The following is a 16577-nucleotide window of genomic DNA, read 5'->3' as shown; positions in this document are numbered from 1 at the left end:
CACACACAGGTGGCTTTGGCCTCTTCCCTATTCACGTGCGTCTGTGGCTGTAAACGGAGCGTCTTTCCGCTGGCCCCGCTTCCAATATGGAGCACCATCAGGGCCACAAATGCCTTGGTTGTGGCATTTCTATGCCTATGGAGGATGGCCATGATAGGTGTGTGTTGTGTGTTTGGGCCATCAACATGCAATTTTGGCGAGGGACACCCCCCAGTCGTGCATGAATTGTCTTCTTATGCCTGTACACACCAGGGAGGCCCGTTGTTGTTTTTTTCTCTTCTAAACGTGCGGGTTCTCCTGTTTCCGATGGGCCAGCGAGGAAGATGGGAAGAGTAGCCAGGGTGCGCGGGGAGTCCTCGCTGTTGTGGAGGAGGAGGTTGAGACTGTTCTCTCGTCTGAAGGAGAGGGGCTACCTTGTGCGCAGCCCTGTGCAGTCAGCCCCACAGGGGACGAGCTGCCCCGTCTGTTGGAGGAGGTCGTTGGCAGGGCATCCAGAGCTCTTGATATTCACTTTCCAGAGAAGCCCACTGCCTCTGCAGCCAGGTTTCACACTGACATGTTATTATTGATAACAAACAACTTTAGAAGGATTGATGAACCTCAGCAGCAGGGAGAGAGAGCGTTCACCCACACAGCCCCAAAGCTATGGAACTCACTTCCAAACAACATCAGGCAGTGTGAATCCACTGCCCAGTTTAAAAGGACTGAAACGTGTATCTCTTCAGACTAGCCTATGGACTGTGATATGGCTAAATGGACTATATATATTTTTTTCTCCTTTTTTGATATATATATATATATATATATATGTTTTTTTTTCTCTTCTATTTGTTTTATCTGTAAAGCGACCTTGGGTGTCCTGAAAGGCGCTCTTTAAATAAAATATATTATTATTATTATTATTATTATTATTATTATTATTATTAAACAAACATGGATTATTGAATTGATTACGTGACTCAGTGAACAGTAGTGATCATGTGTGTTTTTTTTATTAAAAAAGAAACTGTAAATGTGACTTCCACCATAATCTGGTAAATTTGGACAGATTCAGTCGTGTTGCAACAAGAAGTGTATATTTTATCATACATCAGATATATTTTTTTTAATCTCTTGAGCACAACCCCATGAATATTTACTTCTACTCAACTTAATAAACTTCACTTTCGACCTTCCATCAGACACGTGTCCAATCACAGAGGGTCTAAAGGCCTGAAAACCTGGGGGAGAGGAAGGAGGGTTAGGGGGAGCAGGAGGGAGAAGAGATGGATTGTGGGAGAGGATCAGAGGGGGTGAAACACTGGGCTCATCAACACATTTCCCACCCAGTAGTGTGTGTGTGGTGTGCTGATGTGTGTTCCAGCAGAGGTGCAGACGCTGTAATATCTGCTGGGGTCCAGAGATGAGGGAGTGGTTTTGGTCTTTTGTTTTCCCCAAGAACAGAGAATAGCAGGCAGCTGAGAGGCAGCAGCCAGATCTTTACATGTGAGTGGTGGCTTATCTGTGTGCTGATGAGATGGGATGTGTTTATGGGTACGTGTGTGTGTGTGTGTGTGTGTGTGTGTGTGTGTGTGTGTGTGTGTGTGTGTGTGTGTGTGTGTGTGTGGATGTGATAACAGCATCTATCTGTATCTGGGGGCATTTCTGTTCTGCTGTATACAGGGTGGGTCACAACAGCTTCACTGAAGATCCAGTGCCTATATAAAACCCAGGGTAGAGTGTGTGAGTGAATGTGGTCTGGACTCTGTGCAGGAGGGTCATTGTGTCAGAGATACAGTAGAAGGCCAGAGTTCCTGCCCTGTGATCCACATACACTCCTATTCTGGAGCTGGCCACTAGAGGGAGTTTAGTGTGTTTATTATCGTGATGGAAATAGGAGCCGTAGCTGGAGAGGTACAGACTCCAGGACTGATCATTAAATCCAAACTCACACTCATTACCCCGTCCTTCCCTGCTGATGCTTTTATATGAGACTGCTATACAAACCAACCCACTCCACTCCACCTCCCAGTAGCAGCGTCCAGACACACCCTCTCTACACAGCACCTGATACTGCTCATCAAATCTCTCTGGATGATCAGGATATGACTGGAGCTCAGCTCTGTACTCCACCCTCCTGTTCCCCTCAGACAGATGGAGGAGTCTGTGTGCTGTGTTTGGATCCAGTGTGAAGTGACAGGAGTCTGATGAGGGAGAAGAGAGGACAAAGTTAGATTTGTATTTTAATTAGGTGTGTGTGTGTGTGTGCGTGCGTGTGTGCGTGCGTGCGTGCGTGTGTGTGCATGCGTGTGTGTGTAATTATGTACATTTTTGTGTGAATGGCTGTATGTAAGTATAAACATGAGTGAATTTCACTGCTTGTATTCAAATGTATTAAAAGAAGTGTATTTATGTTTTAGTGTATGCGTGCGTGTGTGTGTGTGTGTGTGTGTGATTCTGTACATTTTTGTATGAATGGTTGTGTGCAAGTGTACAGGTGAGTGTGTTTCACTGCCTGTGTGTGTGTGTGTTTGTGTGTGTGTTTCCACAAATACTTGAATGAATGTGTGTGTACATGTTTGTCTCAGTGTTTGTAGACCAGATCAACTTACACTTTAAGAACTCTTCTCTGGTTACTGGCTCAGTAAAAACAGCCTGGACATCAGACACTGAGAAAGAAGAAATGCATTATAACTAACCAAACTTGAACCAAAGTGAAGATGGAGATGCACTCATTCAAGCAGCACTGATCTTCATCAGGACGGGAAGAGCAGGTTCAGAAGACCTTCAGATGTGGGGGCTGCTGGTCTAGTGGTTCGGGAGCTTCCAAATGGAACAGCTAAAGGTTGATCCCAGGGGCTGCCACCATTGTGCCTCTGAGCAGGGCACCTAACCCCAAGTTGCTTCAGTAGTTCCTGTAGTTAGTTCACTGGGAGTCTCTCTGGATAAGAGCGTCAGCTAAATGATGATTCATTTTAATGTAATGGAACCATTTGAATCAATTCCTTAACCCAACAAACTGCTGAGCAAATGGGTCAATTAAGTTGGTATATATTACACATTGAATGACCAAAACCAGTCCTTTCCCCCAGGCCATGGCTTTGTCCTTTCCCCCAGGCCATGGCTTCTCTGTTCTGCCTTATGTCCCATACAGGTGTGATTGGAGCCAATCAGCCCAATTAGGTGCACTGCTGCACAGGTCATGGCTTCAGATCCGCTGGAGATCCTCCCCTCTGCAGGCAGAGAGAGCAGCAGAGCACCAGGCGCTTGTTACTGCTTGCTGATCCGGTCGCATCAGGTGCCTTTGTTTGAAGGCCGTTCGGTCGACCCTGCTTGTTTTGAGACCTTTTGGACTTAATAAATTGTAAACCTTGTGGAACTTACTCTGTGTCTCTCCCATCATTGTGTTGTGCTCACAACGTGCACATATCAGTCACTTTGCCTAATTAATGAATCGTCACACCGTTAGCCATGACCAACATAAATTAATATCACTATGCACAGGTATAGGAGCAGGCTTCAATTAATTATTTGTATAGTTTCTTAGAGTGCTGGACTGAACAACTCATATACCTGTAACAACTAATAACCTATATCAGAAAAAGAGAAAAGGCTGCAATTTGCATACATTTCATTATTTTATGATTATGGTATTTAGCAGACAGTTTTCTCCAAAGATTATCATATTATGTGACCTCTTCTCCTTTTCTAATGAATGTCTATATAACAAACCTGCTGCAGAGATCTTCATGACTTCCTGCTTAAAGAAATCCTCCAGCTGCCCCTTCAGTGAGGAGACAGATTTCTTCACAGCCTCAAAAGACCAGCTTTGGCTGACAGAAGTGCTGGATAAATCTTTAGACTGAGGTTGAGGGCTGACTGACTGAAAATGCTACAAATGAGAGAGAGAGAGAGAGAGAGAGAGAGAGAGAGAGAGAAAGATGAATGGATAGGAACATAATTATATCTGGGGCGTATTCACAAAGAATTTTAAGGCTAAAAGTAGCTCTAAGTGGCTTAATTTAGGAGCAACTCCTAAAAATAATGGGCTGTCCTCCCTAACTTTAGGACTCCTAATTTTTTTTCACTAAAAGTAATTCACGAAGCATTTTAGACCTAAAAGTAGCACCTCAGTCTGGGACAGCTTAAAAGAAGTCAAGAGGACTCCTAACTCACTAAGACCTATTCACAAATGGCTTTTTGTGGCATTTAACGCTGTAATGTTTTGAAATGAAATGCGATGCGCTACAGGAGCTTCCAATCGCATTGAGGAACAATTTCGCATTGTAGGCATAAAGGGATGCAATAACGCCACCAATACAACCAAAAGTACTCATTGTCAACATGTAAATGAAATGTAACGTTTCATTGTGAATCAAATTAAAATGTTCTCCTCTTTGCAAACGTAGGCATATGGTGACAGAATAATTTAATAATGTTGCAAAGATAGCCTACTGCATCAATCCATATGTTTCATTAGGCTACTAGGCTATTTGTTTTGCCTTACTCTTTATTAATTTAGGCTAGGCCTTTTTATTCAGTTATTCATCATCTTCCGTCCTTGTGTAGCACATGCATTCTCAGACCTGTCACCTGTCACTCATCATCGTAAGGGAGGTGTTTGGAATCATTCCCGCGTTACAATCATCAGCCAATCAAGGTGGTCACTTCAGTCCATAGACAGTTCACTAGTTCACATTCCGTAATTTGCAAACAGATATAATAGCATAATAGAAAAGCATGTTTGGCGAAGTCTCTGGCCAGGGTCCTGAAGTGAACTCCGACATTTAAAGGAGAAAAATTCCTTCCTTGCCCTCTTGGCAATAAGCGACAGAGCAACAGCTCCTGTGTATCAGCTGCTTTACGGCCAACGCCGGCATTGAGTTAAAGCGATGCTCCCTTAAATACATTTTGTGATCACCACATAGATTAAATTGTATTACTATTTAATGTAGACATGGTCTCAGATGAGATGCCGATACGGTAGCTTATTGGGTGGTGGCACCAATCCAGGGAAAGAGGGGTGAGGGGGAATCAGGGACGCGGTCCCTGGCTGGGGAAAACGCTGGCTGGAACGCGTTCGCACCGGGCGGAGATGATGGGGAAGAGGAAAAGGCGAACCTTGCCGTCGCCACGGGGAAGGGGAGGAGGTTATGCAGCACCCTTGGCAGGCAAAGAGAAAAGTGGGAGGGTTGATTAGCTGGAAAGAGAAAGAGGCCGCAGTAGCGGAAGGCAAGGTAGAGGGCTGCACGCTGGCTGCCATAACTGAGCTGAGTTGAGTGAGCAGGGGAAAGCTGTTTAGAATAGAGAAAGAGGCCGCGAGTAGCCGTGAAGGCAAGTAGAGGGCCGCCATAACTTGCGAAGTTGAGTGAGCAGGGGAAAGCTGTTTAGAATAGAGAAAGAGGCCGCAAGTAGCGAAGGCAAGGTAGTGGGCTGCACGCTGGCTGCCATAACTTGCGGAGTTGAAAAACATGTTGCAAGAACAGAGGGGAGACGCCGAGGAAATGACTCCGCGCTCGGGCGCTTTGGTGCTGGGTTGATCGGCTATAGTAGAGAGGAAAGATCAACTGATTGTTGGAGAAGGCGACGCAGGTCTGCTTTCCTTGTGGTGAAACGAGGGCAATCGATCCATCCAACTCTGCTCTAATCAAAGATGGTCCGCGGAGTAGCTCTCCTTGCAAAGCGGAGTGACGCTGATGCTGCAACCGGGCAGATAGAGGCAGACTGCTAATAAATAACCTGTCTGATTGAAGGAGGCGTGGCAAACTCAGTCATGCTCCTCGAACTTCCGCTTGTTACAAACGCCAATAAAAGAAATGGGACGAACAGACTCCGTCGCCGCTTTCAATGAGAGGGCACTGAGTCAAATAGAACGATTTTTCAGTTGGTACCCCCCAGTACTGCGCAGACTCGCGACTTAACTTCGCGGACGTTAGCCATCGAACTAAATCATATGATAGATAGGCTATACAGAAATTTTCCTCACACTTCCTTTGCCTTCAAAGTCATCAAAGTTAAACATTTATTTAAGTATTATTATTAAGATCATCCTCACAAGTGATATCAAGTCGTGTTAATGTTGAAACTACCACACATGAGCATCTTCAAAACAGTCATGGTAAAACAAACAAAAAGTTATAGCCTAGAAGCACTAGAAGCTAATCTTCTTAACACTTTTCTGACCTACGGTCAATTCATCGAAAACCTCTGAAATGATTATCGTTAGTGCCCGATCGTTAGTGCTCTATCCAATGCTTTACCTTAACATACAATGGTATTGTAGGCTACATAGCTTTGTTCATGAGTTTTCGCGTGCTGGCTGGACTGAGCTTCTTATCCAAACAATACGGTTATCTCCCACGGCGTTAGCTTCCTGACAAACGGGACTCGCTAACTATACTTTTACGGGAACCTCAACGCTACATAAATGCAGGTAGCTGAGTCTGTTTTACCTTTTATTGTTTATGTAGATAATACAGAAGCTACAATGTCGGGCACAGGATATATGCTATATGAAGTTATGGCATTTCAAAAAAATCCTAAAATGAATGGGCTTCTATGGGGTTAGTAGAGAAGTGGTCCCTCCAGCCACCATTGATTCTTCTACTTCTGGGAATTCGCCTGCCCCCTTGCTTCAGTCAAGCTTGTGCATGAGTAATGACGTCATCCATAGCAACGAAGACTCTTAGTTTAGGAGTTTTCATCTTTCCTTACTAAGAGTAGGTCTGAAAGGCTTTGTGAATAACTTTTAAGAGAAAACTCCTTGCTAAAATCTTTCAGTGTGATTTAGGAGTACTCCTAGTTGTAAGATAAAAGGCTTTGTGAATACGGCCCCTGATCTATAAATATATGATCTCTGTCCAAAAGTGTTATTTTAATGGATTAGCATTGTCTACTCATGTAAAATAAGTTGTCCTACATAATATTATCGGTTGGATTTAATAAGCAACTTGATGCAATATGTAGTGCTACAAGGTTGCTATCAAGCAAGGGGTCCTTGGTCCGAGAAATGTTGAAGACGCCTGGGGCCGTATACAAAGCCTTTTATCTTACCACTAGGAGTACTCCTAAATCGCACTAAAAGATTTTAGCAAGGAGTTTTCTCTTAAAAGTTATTCACAAAGCCTTTCAGACCTACTCTTAGTAAGGAAAAGTGACAACTCCACAACTAAGAGTGAGTCTTTGTTGCTATGGATGACGTCATTACTCATGCACAAGCTTGACTGAAGTGACCACCTTGATTGGCTGATGATTGTAACGGGGGAATGATTCCAAACACCTCCCTTACGATGATGAGTGACAGGTGACGGGTCTGAGAATGCGGACAGAAGATGATCGACAGAAGATGAATAACTGAATAAAAAGGCCTAGCCTAAATGAATAAAAAGTAAGGCAAAACAAATAGCATAGTAGCCTAATGAAACATACGGATTGATGCAGTATCTTTGCAACATTATTAAATTAATCTATCACTATATGCCTATGTTTGCAAAGAGAAGAACATTTTAATTTGATTCACAATGAAACGTTACATTTAATTTATATGTTGACAATGAGTACTTTTGGTTGTTGTTGGTGGCGTTATTGCATCCCTTTTATGCCTACAATGCAAAATTGTTCCCTTGGATTGGAAGCTCCTGTAGCCGCATACGCATTTCAAAACATTGCGACGTGAAATGCCACAAAAAACGGTTTGTGAATAGGTCTTAGTGAGTTAGGAGTCCTCTCGACTTCTTTTAAGCTGTCCCAGACTTAGGTGCTACTTTTAGGTCTAAAATGCTTCGTGAATTACTTTTAGTGAAAAAAATTAGTCCTACAGTTAAGAGTGACACGCCCATTATTTTTAGGAGTTGCTCCTAAATTCGCCAGTTAAGAGCTACTTTTAGCCTGAAAATTCTTTGTGAATACAGCCCCTGATCTAATGCATATCTGAGGTTGTATATTGTACCTTGGCACTGAATGCAATATTGCAGAGCTTTGGCACTGAGTGCAAGAACATTCAACTGAAAACAGACACTTTATGTTGTATACTGTATGTCAATTTAATTAGTATATTCCAACAAGGGTTGTATGATGTTGGAAATTAAACACTTGCAAAAAATCTATCTACACTACAGTTACCTTAAGAAAATGGATGTGATCCTCTGTGTGTGAAAGCTGCTTCAGTTCAGCATCTCTCCTCTTCAGTTCAGCAATCTCCTGCTCCAGTTTCTTCAGGAGTCCTTCAGACCAACTCACCTCAGCCATCTCCTGAGCTCTGATCAGCTCTGTCACCTCAGAGCGCCTTCTCTCAATGGAGCAGATCATCTCAGTAAAGATGCTCTCACTGTCCTCCACTGCTGTCTGTGCAGAGCTCTGTTAGAAGACACACAAAGAGGAGGGTCCATCTAAAGCAGCCCTCACTCAGCTCCTCCACACAGCCTGTTACCCACAGTGTGGCACAGAGGAACTGGAAGGTGACTCAGTTTTGCAGACTCCTCTTTGGCTGACTGGATGAGAGCCATGACTGAGTGTAACCTGCGTTGTGTTGACCACACGGCTCAGCCCTGCACTCGTACTGACTTGAACCTGCAACTTGCAGCACCTCAGAATGGGAGTTGAGCACGCTAGCAAGTGAACTAAAACTAGTGATGGGCAAATGAAGCTTTGGTGAACCACTAAACCACAGCAGTGTGAAGCTAGCAACACTAATGAAAAAACCCAATATGGCTTCCACATGTAGATTTTTCAACGTAAAAATCCTTACCCAAACCAGTATATGTAACCAAAAATATTGGTTTGCTAAGGACTTTTATGTTGAAAATGTATGTGTGGCGGCCATCTTTTTGCTTTATAGCTAGTGTCGCTAGGTTCACACTGCTGTGGTTCAGTGGTTCACCAAAGCTTCATTTGCCCATCACTAGCTAAAACCCGTAGGCTCTAGCTATCCAACACTGTGGCCGCGTGTGCACAACTTACTAAATTGAGAACACAATAGTAAAATGTACGCAAAATTTAGTAAAACGTGTGCACAATTTAGTAAAATGAGCGCACAATTTAGTAAAATGAGTACGTTTTCTGGATATATACCAAAAAAATATCTTCCAATGAGTCCTCCAGGGTTCGGTACCTTACAAATTGTAGCTGGGTTAAATTTTAGCTTTAATCTTTAAACAACAATGGAAGCGGAGCACATACATGCTGCTCACACGCAGTAAGAGAAAAAAAGTTTTCTCGTCTGGTATAGCCAATGGAAGCATATCTTTTCAAAAGTTCTGCGGCTATTCCGTGTTCATCCCATACGGTTCGTGCATGATCGTTCAATGACTGAAAGACAATTGCTTTAGCTCACGGGCCGTTTCTCCTCCACAGCCTACTGGTGTAGCAATAGCGCTGAAAATCTTGTGCATGCATACCATGCAATAGGACTGTGCATTAACTGGCAAAAAGCAAAATGTTTTTTTGTCTTAATCACGGAGAGATTTCAGATGTGCAATACGGTAAAAAACTGTATAAAAGGCGTCTTCATAAGTTAGGGTGGTGTTGGTGATTGCTATTGTAATGTTCCAACCGAATTGTCCACTGAAATCAGAACTTAAACAGCCTCTGAATTCTTAATAGTAAGCTAGACTGTGAACACCACCCACATCATCAAAAAAGCCCAGCAGTGTCTCTTCTTCCTAAGAACGCTGAGGAGAAGCAAACTCCCTCCACCTTTGCTGAGGAACTTCTACCACTGCACAATAGAGAGTGTCCTTACTGTTTGATGCACAGTGTGGTATGCCAGCTGCACTGCAGCAGAGAGGAGAAGACTGAACAAAGTCACCAAGATGGCTCAGTGGATCGTTGGATCCCCACTCCCAAACCTGGATGAGGTCTACTCGAGCCGTCTCCTCCAACGGGCCACAAAAATACAGAGTGATCCCGCTCACCCAGGTCACTCTCTTCACCAGACTCCCGTCTGGCAGACTCAGTGTAATACAAGCCCGCACAAACAGACTCAAACACAGCTTCTTTCCCATGGCAGTGAAGGGACTGCTGAACCATGAACATACTGCAATCTTATCTGCACTTTAACCTGTTGTTATTGTTACTGATTTTATACATATTTTTATACATATTTATTTTTTTATCATAGCTGAGGGATTGCTGCCAAATGAAATTTCATTGTATCTTATGTGCAATGACAATAAAGCTTCTTACCTTATCTTATATTATCTTATCTAATGCTAAAAAATGTAAGATTAGATTCCCCATGAAACTTTGAAATGAAAAAAACTGAACAAAAATGTTAGTAGTGTTGCATATTGATATTGAAGTATTTAAGAATCATATGAAAATACTGTACAGTTGTTTAATATCTAAAGGCTTATTATAAATGTAAAAATCACATATGGCTATTATTTAGGAGGATCACCCTCGCAAAATAAGGGGTGAGGGTCTGTTTGTTTCAAATGAGTAGCCCTCCATATCGGGTCCTTGAGGTAGCTCTCATTCCCAAAAAAGGTTGGAGACCCCCTAGCGCGTCTCTTAAGGTGTTGGGAGGGAGGTTTACACACTGCACAGCTACGTACCAACTGGCTACCGTTAGATGAGCATCTGCCCTGGCAGTCAGCTGCTGTCCTCTACTCTGGTCAGTACTACATTTGTGTTTGTCCACAAATTACCATCAGCTCACTGTTGTTAACTGTGCCACAGGGAATGCCTAAAGAGCGCACCTGTTTGTTTATGCAGTTGAAAGGGTCTATAGTTTTCTCAGTACTCACCTTGAGAGTCTCCACAGCCTTCCTCAGCTCCAGCAGCTCCTTCTCTCTCTCCTGGAGTCTCTGCTGGAGTTTCCTCTTGGTCTCCTCCATCTCCTTCTAAATGACACAGTGACAATACCAGACTACACATTACTACATAGTGCTTACACTGTATATTCAATAGTAATTTAATCCTCACATGAAACTTTGATTCATAAATTTAGTCATAAAGAAGCCTGTTTGTTTGTAGAATCTGTGGAAACCACTGAGCAAATAGTGTCTTTATTGGGACTTAGGAGAGATACCACATATTCAGTCATGACCCCGACTGTGTTAATCTTTACTTGGCACAAAGGAGCAGATGGGATCAGTAATAAAGTTCAGCACACTATTCTGTGTAGCTCTGCTTCTGAAAGAAACATTTATGAATATAATTTGATGCAATGTGTATAACTACACTCTTAAAATGAATGTGTTAGAAACAACACAAACTGTGCTGTCCCTATCTGGACATAGAGATGTGATAAAAACAAAACAACTACCACTAGAAAGTATGGGCCCTATTATAGAAAATAATTTTGCCCACAAAAGAACATTTGAAAAATAACCCCTTAAATGATGACTGGTGATTTTTGTGTACTCTAAAGGCATAAAGAATACTTACACAGGTTATATTCAACTCAAAATAGAAATGCAAAGTAGCATGCAAGACTGAACCATATGGAGGGGTGAAATGTATATTTTTGACTAGGTAATTTAGCGTACTTAATAATATACAAGTGTTCTCCAGTGGCCCCCTGTCAGTGCTGGGTCCTTCTGGCTCTTGTGAATTAGGCACAGCATATGCATTTCAATGTGAGGATAGCTTTTTGTCTGCTTTTTAACAACTTCATTCAACCTGGCAATTAACCAACCAACCAATAAATCAACCTGAAGATTATGCCGTTTCACATCAAGACCTTCGAAAAAAGAAGCCATCATTATAATTTAATCCTGTTTGTTTAAATATGTTGTAAGAAGCATTTCTTGTATAATGCATTGCATAGCCTATCTAACTGCATTTTGCAGGAATTGTTTATTATTATATATTTTTTGTAAGGGATGCACTCTCCATGGTGTGGAGCAGTCGCACTAAAGATATCTGCACCTGAACTCCCTCCCGGTGCTTACCTGTTTCTCCGATCTCTCAGCTGCAGCAGAGACCGTGTCATGGCCTTTGTGTTCATCTACCAGACATCGCAAACAGACGCAACTCTGATCCGTGCGACAGAATACCTCCAGGAGCCTCTGGTGTTGAGCGCAGATCTTGTCCTGTAGCTGACCTGTGACATCAACCACGTTGTGTCCTTTCCCTGAGAAGAGTTCATCATGGCGCTGGAGATGAGTCTCACAGTACGACAACAAACACACCAGGCAGGACTTGACCGCTTTTAGTTTTCTCCCGGTGCAGCAGCTGTCACACTCCACATCTCCAGGTCCAGCAAAACACTGAGGAGAAGCAGTAGGCCTACCTTGATTTCTGGTCTTCCTAAACTGTTCCACAACCTCAGCAAAAACGTTATTTTTGTTCAACACAGGTCTTGGAGTGAAAGTCTGTCTGCATTGTGGGCAGCTGTAAATTCCCTTCTGATCTTCCTGATCCCAGCAGCCCTTAATGCAGCCCGTGCAGTAATTGTGTCCACAGTTAAGAGACACTGGATCCTTCAGCAGATCCAAACAAATCGGACAGATAAAAAGGTCCTCCTGGTTAATTGAAATCGCCTCTGCCATTCTTCCCGAGCACAACACAACAAACACTTCGAACCTCCGAAGCCACTCTCTCCTTTAAGTTTCGTTTCCTCTGAAATCGGTGTAGACCCGCCTACGCTTGAAAGACTTCCGTGGATGTAATGTAGGGTTGTGTCAATGCAACCCAGATCATGGCCAAAACACATTTGTGATTGACAAAGATTGGCAGATAATTCTGCATGGCTGATATGACCAATTAATATGGGTTATTACCATTATTAGGTGATTGCTCCAACCTAAGAGTAAAACAACCTCGTTTACTGGTCATGAAGAAGCACCAGTTTCCATGTATGATGAAATTGACTGAGAAACTTCAAAACTGTCAAAGTATTGAATTCCATTTCGTAACCTTAAACACTGTAAAATAAAGCAAACAATTCAGAATGTCCTCATTCAAAATGCATGGATAGGCTAGACTATGAAGAGTAATGCTGCCATCTAGTGGAGATATTGTGTGGTGCTGATTTGAAATCTAACTGCTGACACATGAGGCCCTGAAAGAGCAGATCCATGTTCTCCTCTTCAACCTGGCCCTGGCTGACCTCCTTCCTCCCCAGTGTGGTGGTGGTGCTATGGTTCCGTGTTGGCTACTACCTCTCCGGAATAGACTGGAGGTTTGGTGACGTCTTCTGCCACGTCTTCCTCTTCCTGGTGTCCTTGAACCATAAAGTGAGCATCTCAGCTCAGTGCCCTGGACAGGTAAATGTGTGTGCAACATTGACTCGTGTGAGTCACCATAGCATCTCCACAGCAGCACTGGAGAGGACCCTCACGTCCCTGGCTATGGTGGTGGTGGTGGTAGTTTTGGTCACCTGCTTCCTGCCAAGCAATAGTCCGAGTGCTGATCTGTGTTAGGGTGTGGTCACACAGGATGAGCAAAGCCGTGGAGGTGGTAAGCACGGTTTTCCACAGCACGCTGACCCTCACCTGCCTCCAGCCCCGCCTTCCAGGTGTGCAGATGGCTGGTGAGACTCCGACAGTGGACACCAAAGGAGGTACACAATATTTATTTGGAAATTAGACATTATTGCTTAGTATATATTACTTATTGCTTCCATAGATTAAATAAATTTGAATAAATATTAAACTAGGATATTCAGTGAGTTTCATTATAATTCTGGCAAGATACTTTTGAAAATTTCCTTAAAAGTTTGGGCATATGATGATAGAGAGAGAGAGAGGGAGGGGGGGAGAGGCTGGCAGCTGCTTCCTTTCCTTCTCCCCTTTCAAAAAGGGCTCTTTTCAGCGGTGTTTGCAAGGTTGGGACATTTCAGCGGTGTTTGCAAGGTTGGGACACGTCGGCCTCCTGTGCTTTTACTACTTTCACCATAACAAACTCAACAAAGGTCAAAGGTCAGGGGGACAGAGGATAATAATGGCTGGAGACCAACACACTGTGTGGTGATCAAGTACTGAACTCACACCTTATTTACACAACCATTAATATGAGAGAACAGAGGTACTGTTTATGTGTGTGTGTGTGGTTATTGGAGAGAGAGAGAGAACTGGGGTATAGCTCCACTTGTTTGATGTTTTATTTGATCTGATGTTTACGGGTGCTTGCAGAAATATTCATATCACTTCTGTAGGTGTCACACATTTAGCTGATGATCTGTTCCAAAGGTGGAACAGATCACAATAACTTCACTGCTAATGAAGCTAGGAGCTATCCATTACCCAGGGTAGAGTGTGTGTGTGAATGTGGTCTGGACTCTGTGCAGAAGGGTCATTGTGTCAGAGATGCTGTAGACGGCCAGAGTTCCTGCCCTGTGACCCACACACACTCCTATTTTGGAGCTGGCCACTAGAGGGAGTTGTGTCTCTTCATTACTGTGCCTGAATGACGATCCAGAACCAGAGAGGGCCAGACTCCAGGACTGATCTGACCTCACCTCACGGGTTAAGGTTAGAACTAGCCCGACGAGCCAGAGCCACATTAAAATGTAGGGTCGGGACACTCACCGTTCGCAGTACTCAGTCCGAGGGGCGGGATAATCAGTTGTCTTTCAAATTCCCTCTGCACGCTAATAGGACAGCGGCAGCCATATGAGTCCCATCGTTTCCCACCAGCGGAGCTAGTTGGCTAGTTCAAACGTTTGCCAACTTAATAAAAGCTTTTAACTCGTGTCACACTGTTAAGCCAACAGCAACATCCATCTTATTTGTTTTCAAGTAGCAGGGAATTCAAGCCGTTGCAACTCTGCCATCAATCATTATGTTAAGCCCACCTAACGACTCTATACACGATTTCATTGGCCTGATTGAGTTTCGATTTCTGGAGCTCACAAGCCAACGGAGAGTTGCTAGACTAGCCCTGGCAGCAAATGTAATTTGAAGATTTCTAGGCTAAGAGAGGGCCAGACTCCAGGACTGATCTGATCCTAGTTTCAGACTGACAGACACACTCTCCCACATCATGGAAACAACTTTAGAAGGATTGATAAACAAACATGGATTATTGAACTGATTACGTGACTCACAAACATGAAATATGTACATATTACATGACCCCGTCAACAGTAGTGATCACGTGAGTTTTTTTTTTATTTTCAAAAAGGACAAATGTAACATCCATCATAATATCTGATATATTTGGACAGAGATTGAGTCCGTCGTGTTGCAACATAAGGTGTATATTTTATCATACATTAGATATATTTTTTAAATCTCTTGAGTACAACCTTATAAATATTTACTTCTATGGCAAGTTGTATTGCAAGATAGCTCTGGGGTAGCAAAATCAAAGTGTTCTGTCTCAACGTACCGAAGATCACAGTACCCACTCGAAGGCAGAGGACAAAAATGTGTAGAACAAAACACCTGCATTCCCAATTATCCCCTCAAGAGATTAACAGGTGCTATAATTGAATGTTATTTTCACATTAGTAAAATCTCTAGATACCAAATCTCCTTATATGGGCAAAGAGGGTAGCTTTTTTGTAGGCGAACTTCAGAAGTCTGTGGATTGTGGGAGAGGATCAGAGGGGGTGAAACACTGGGCTCATCAACACATTTCCCACCCAATAGTGTGTGTGTAGTGTGCAGATGTGTGTTCCAGCAGAGGTGCAGATGTTGTAATATCTGCTGGGGTCCAAAGATGAGGGAGTGGTGTTGGTCTTTTGTTTTCCCCAAGAACACAGAATAGCAGGCAGCTGAGAGGCAGCTGCCAGATCTTTACATGTGAGTGGTGGCTTATATGTGTGCTGATGAGATGGGATGTGTTTATGTGTGTGTGTGTGTGTGTGTGGATATGTGGATATGATAACAGCATCTATCTATATCTGCGGTCTTTATATTTCTGTCCTGCTGTATACACAGTGTGTGTGTGTGTGTGTGTGTGTGTGTGTGTGTGTGCGTGTGCGCGTGCGTGTGTGTGTGTGTGTGTGTGTGTGTGTGTGCACGCGTGTGTGAATGTGATAACAACATCTATCTGTATCTGGGGCCTTTATATTTCTGTCCTGCTGTATACAGTGTGTGTGTGTGTGTGTGTGTGTGTGTGTGTGTGTGTGTGTGTGTGTGTGTGTGTGTGTGTGTGTGTGATAACAGCATCTATCTGTATCTGGGGTCTTTACATTTCTGTCCTGCTGTATACAGTGTGGCTCACAACAGCTTCACTGCTGATCCAGTGCCTATATAAAACCCAGGGTAGAGTGTGTGAGTGAATGTGGCCTGGACTCTGTGCAGGAGGGTCATTGTGTTGTTAGAGGGTCATTGTGTTGTTAGAGATGCTGTAGAAGGCCAGAGTTCCTGCCCTGTGATCCACATACACTCCTATTCTGGAGCTGGCCACTAGAGGGAGTTCAGTCTCTATATTATTGTGGTAGAAAGAGGAGCTGGAGCTGGAGAGGTCCAGACTCCAGGACTGATCATTAAATCCAAACCAACACTCATTACCCCGTCCTTTCCTGCTGATGCTTTTATATGAGACTGCTATATCAACCCTCCCACTCCTCTCCACCTCCCAGTAGCAGTCCCAGACACACCCTCTCTACACAGCACCTGATACCACTCATCAAATATCTCTGGATGATCAGGATATGACTGGAGCTCAGCTCTCCTCTCCACCCTCCTGTTCCCCTCAGACAG

General features: G+C 43.5%; 1 protein-coding gene across 1 annotated transcript; it reads right to left on the bottom strand.

Moving 5' to 3' along the window:
- Positions 1-1643: 1643 nt before the first annotated feature.
- Positions 1644-12473, bottom strand: LOC125294924 (tripartite motif-containing protein 16-like). Its single transcript, XM_048243999.1, has 6 exons — positions 11874-12473; positions 10725-10820; positions 8101-8334; positions 3712-3871; positions 2592-2648; positions 1644-2183 (listed from the first exon to the last, which is right to left on the bottom strand). The coding sequence occupies exons 1-6, from the start codon at positions 12471-12473 to the stop codon at positions 1669-1671; spliced, it is 1662 nt and encodes a 553-aa protein (XP_048099956.1). The 3' UTR covers positions 1644-1668.
- Positions 12474-16577: the final 4104 nt, after the last annotated feature.

Source organism: Alosa alosa, chromosome 5 (genome assembly GCF_017589495.1).
Source record: "Alosa alosa isolate M-15738 ecotype Scorff River chromosome 5, AALO_Geno_1.1, whole genome shotgun sequence".
Lineage (NCBI taxonomy): Eukaryota > Metazoa > Chordata > Actinopteri > Clupeiformes > Clupeidae > Alosa > Alosa alosa.
Note: the sequence above shows the minus strand (reverse complement) of the source record. Positions and strands in the feature narration are given on the sequence as shown.

Bases quoted from the DNA above. Each gene is read 5' to 3' on its own strand.
- LOC125294924 (XM_048243999.1), bottom strand. From the start codon at position 12,473: ATGGCAGAGGCGATTTCAATTAACCAGGAGGACCTTTTTATCTGTCCG. The intron at 8,335-10,724 runs GTGAGTACTGAG...GTCTTCTAACAG, and splicing joins AGGCTGTGGAGACTCTCAAG to AGCTCTGCACAGACAGCAGT. The intron at 3,872-8,100 runs GTAACTGTAGTG...TCTCATTTGTAG, and splicing joins ATCACATCCATTTTCTTAAG to CATTTTCAGTCAGTCAGCCC.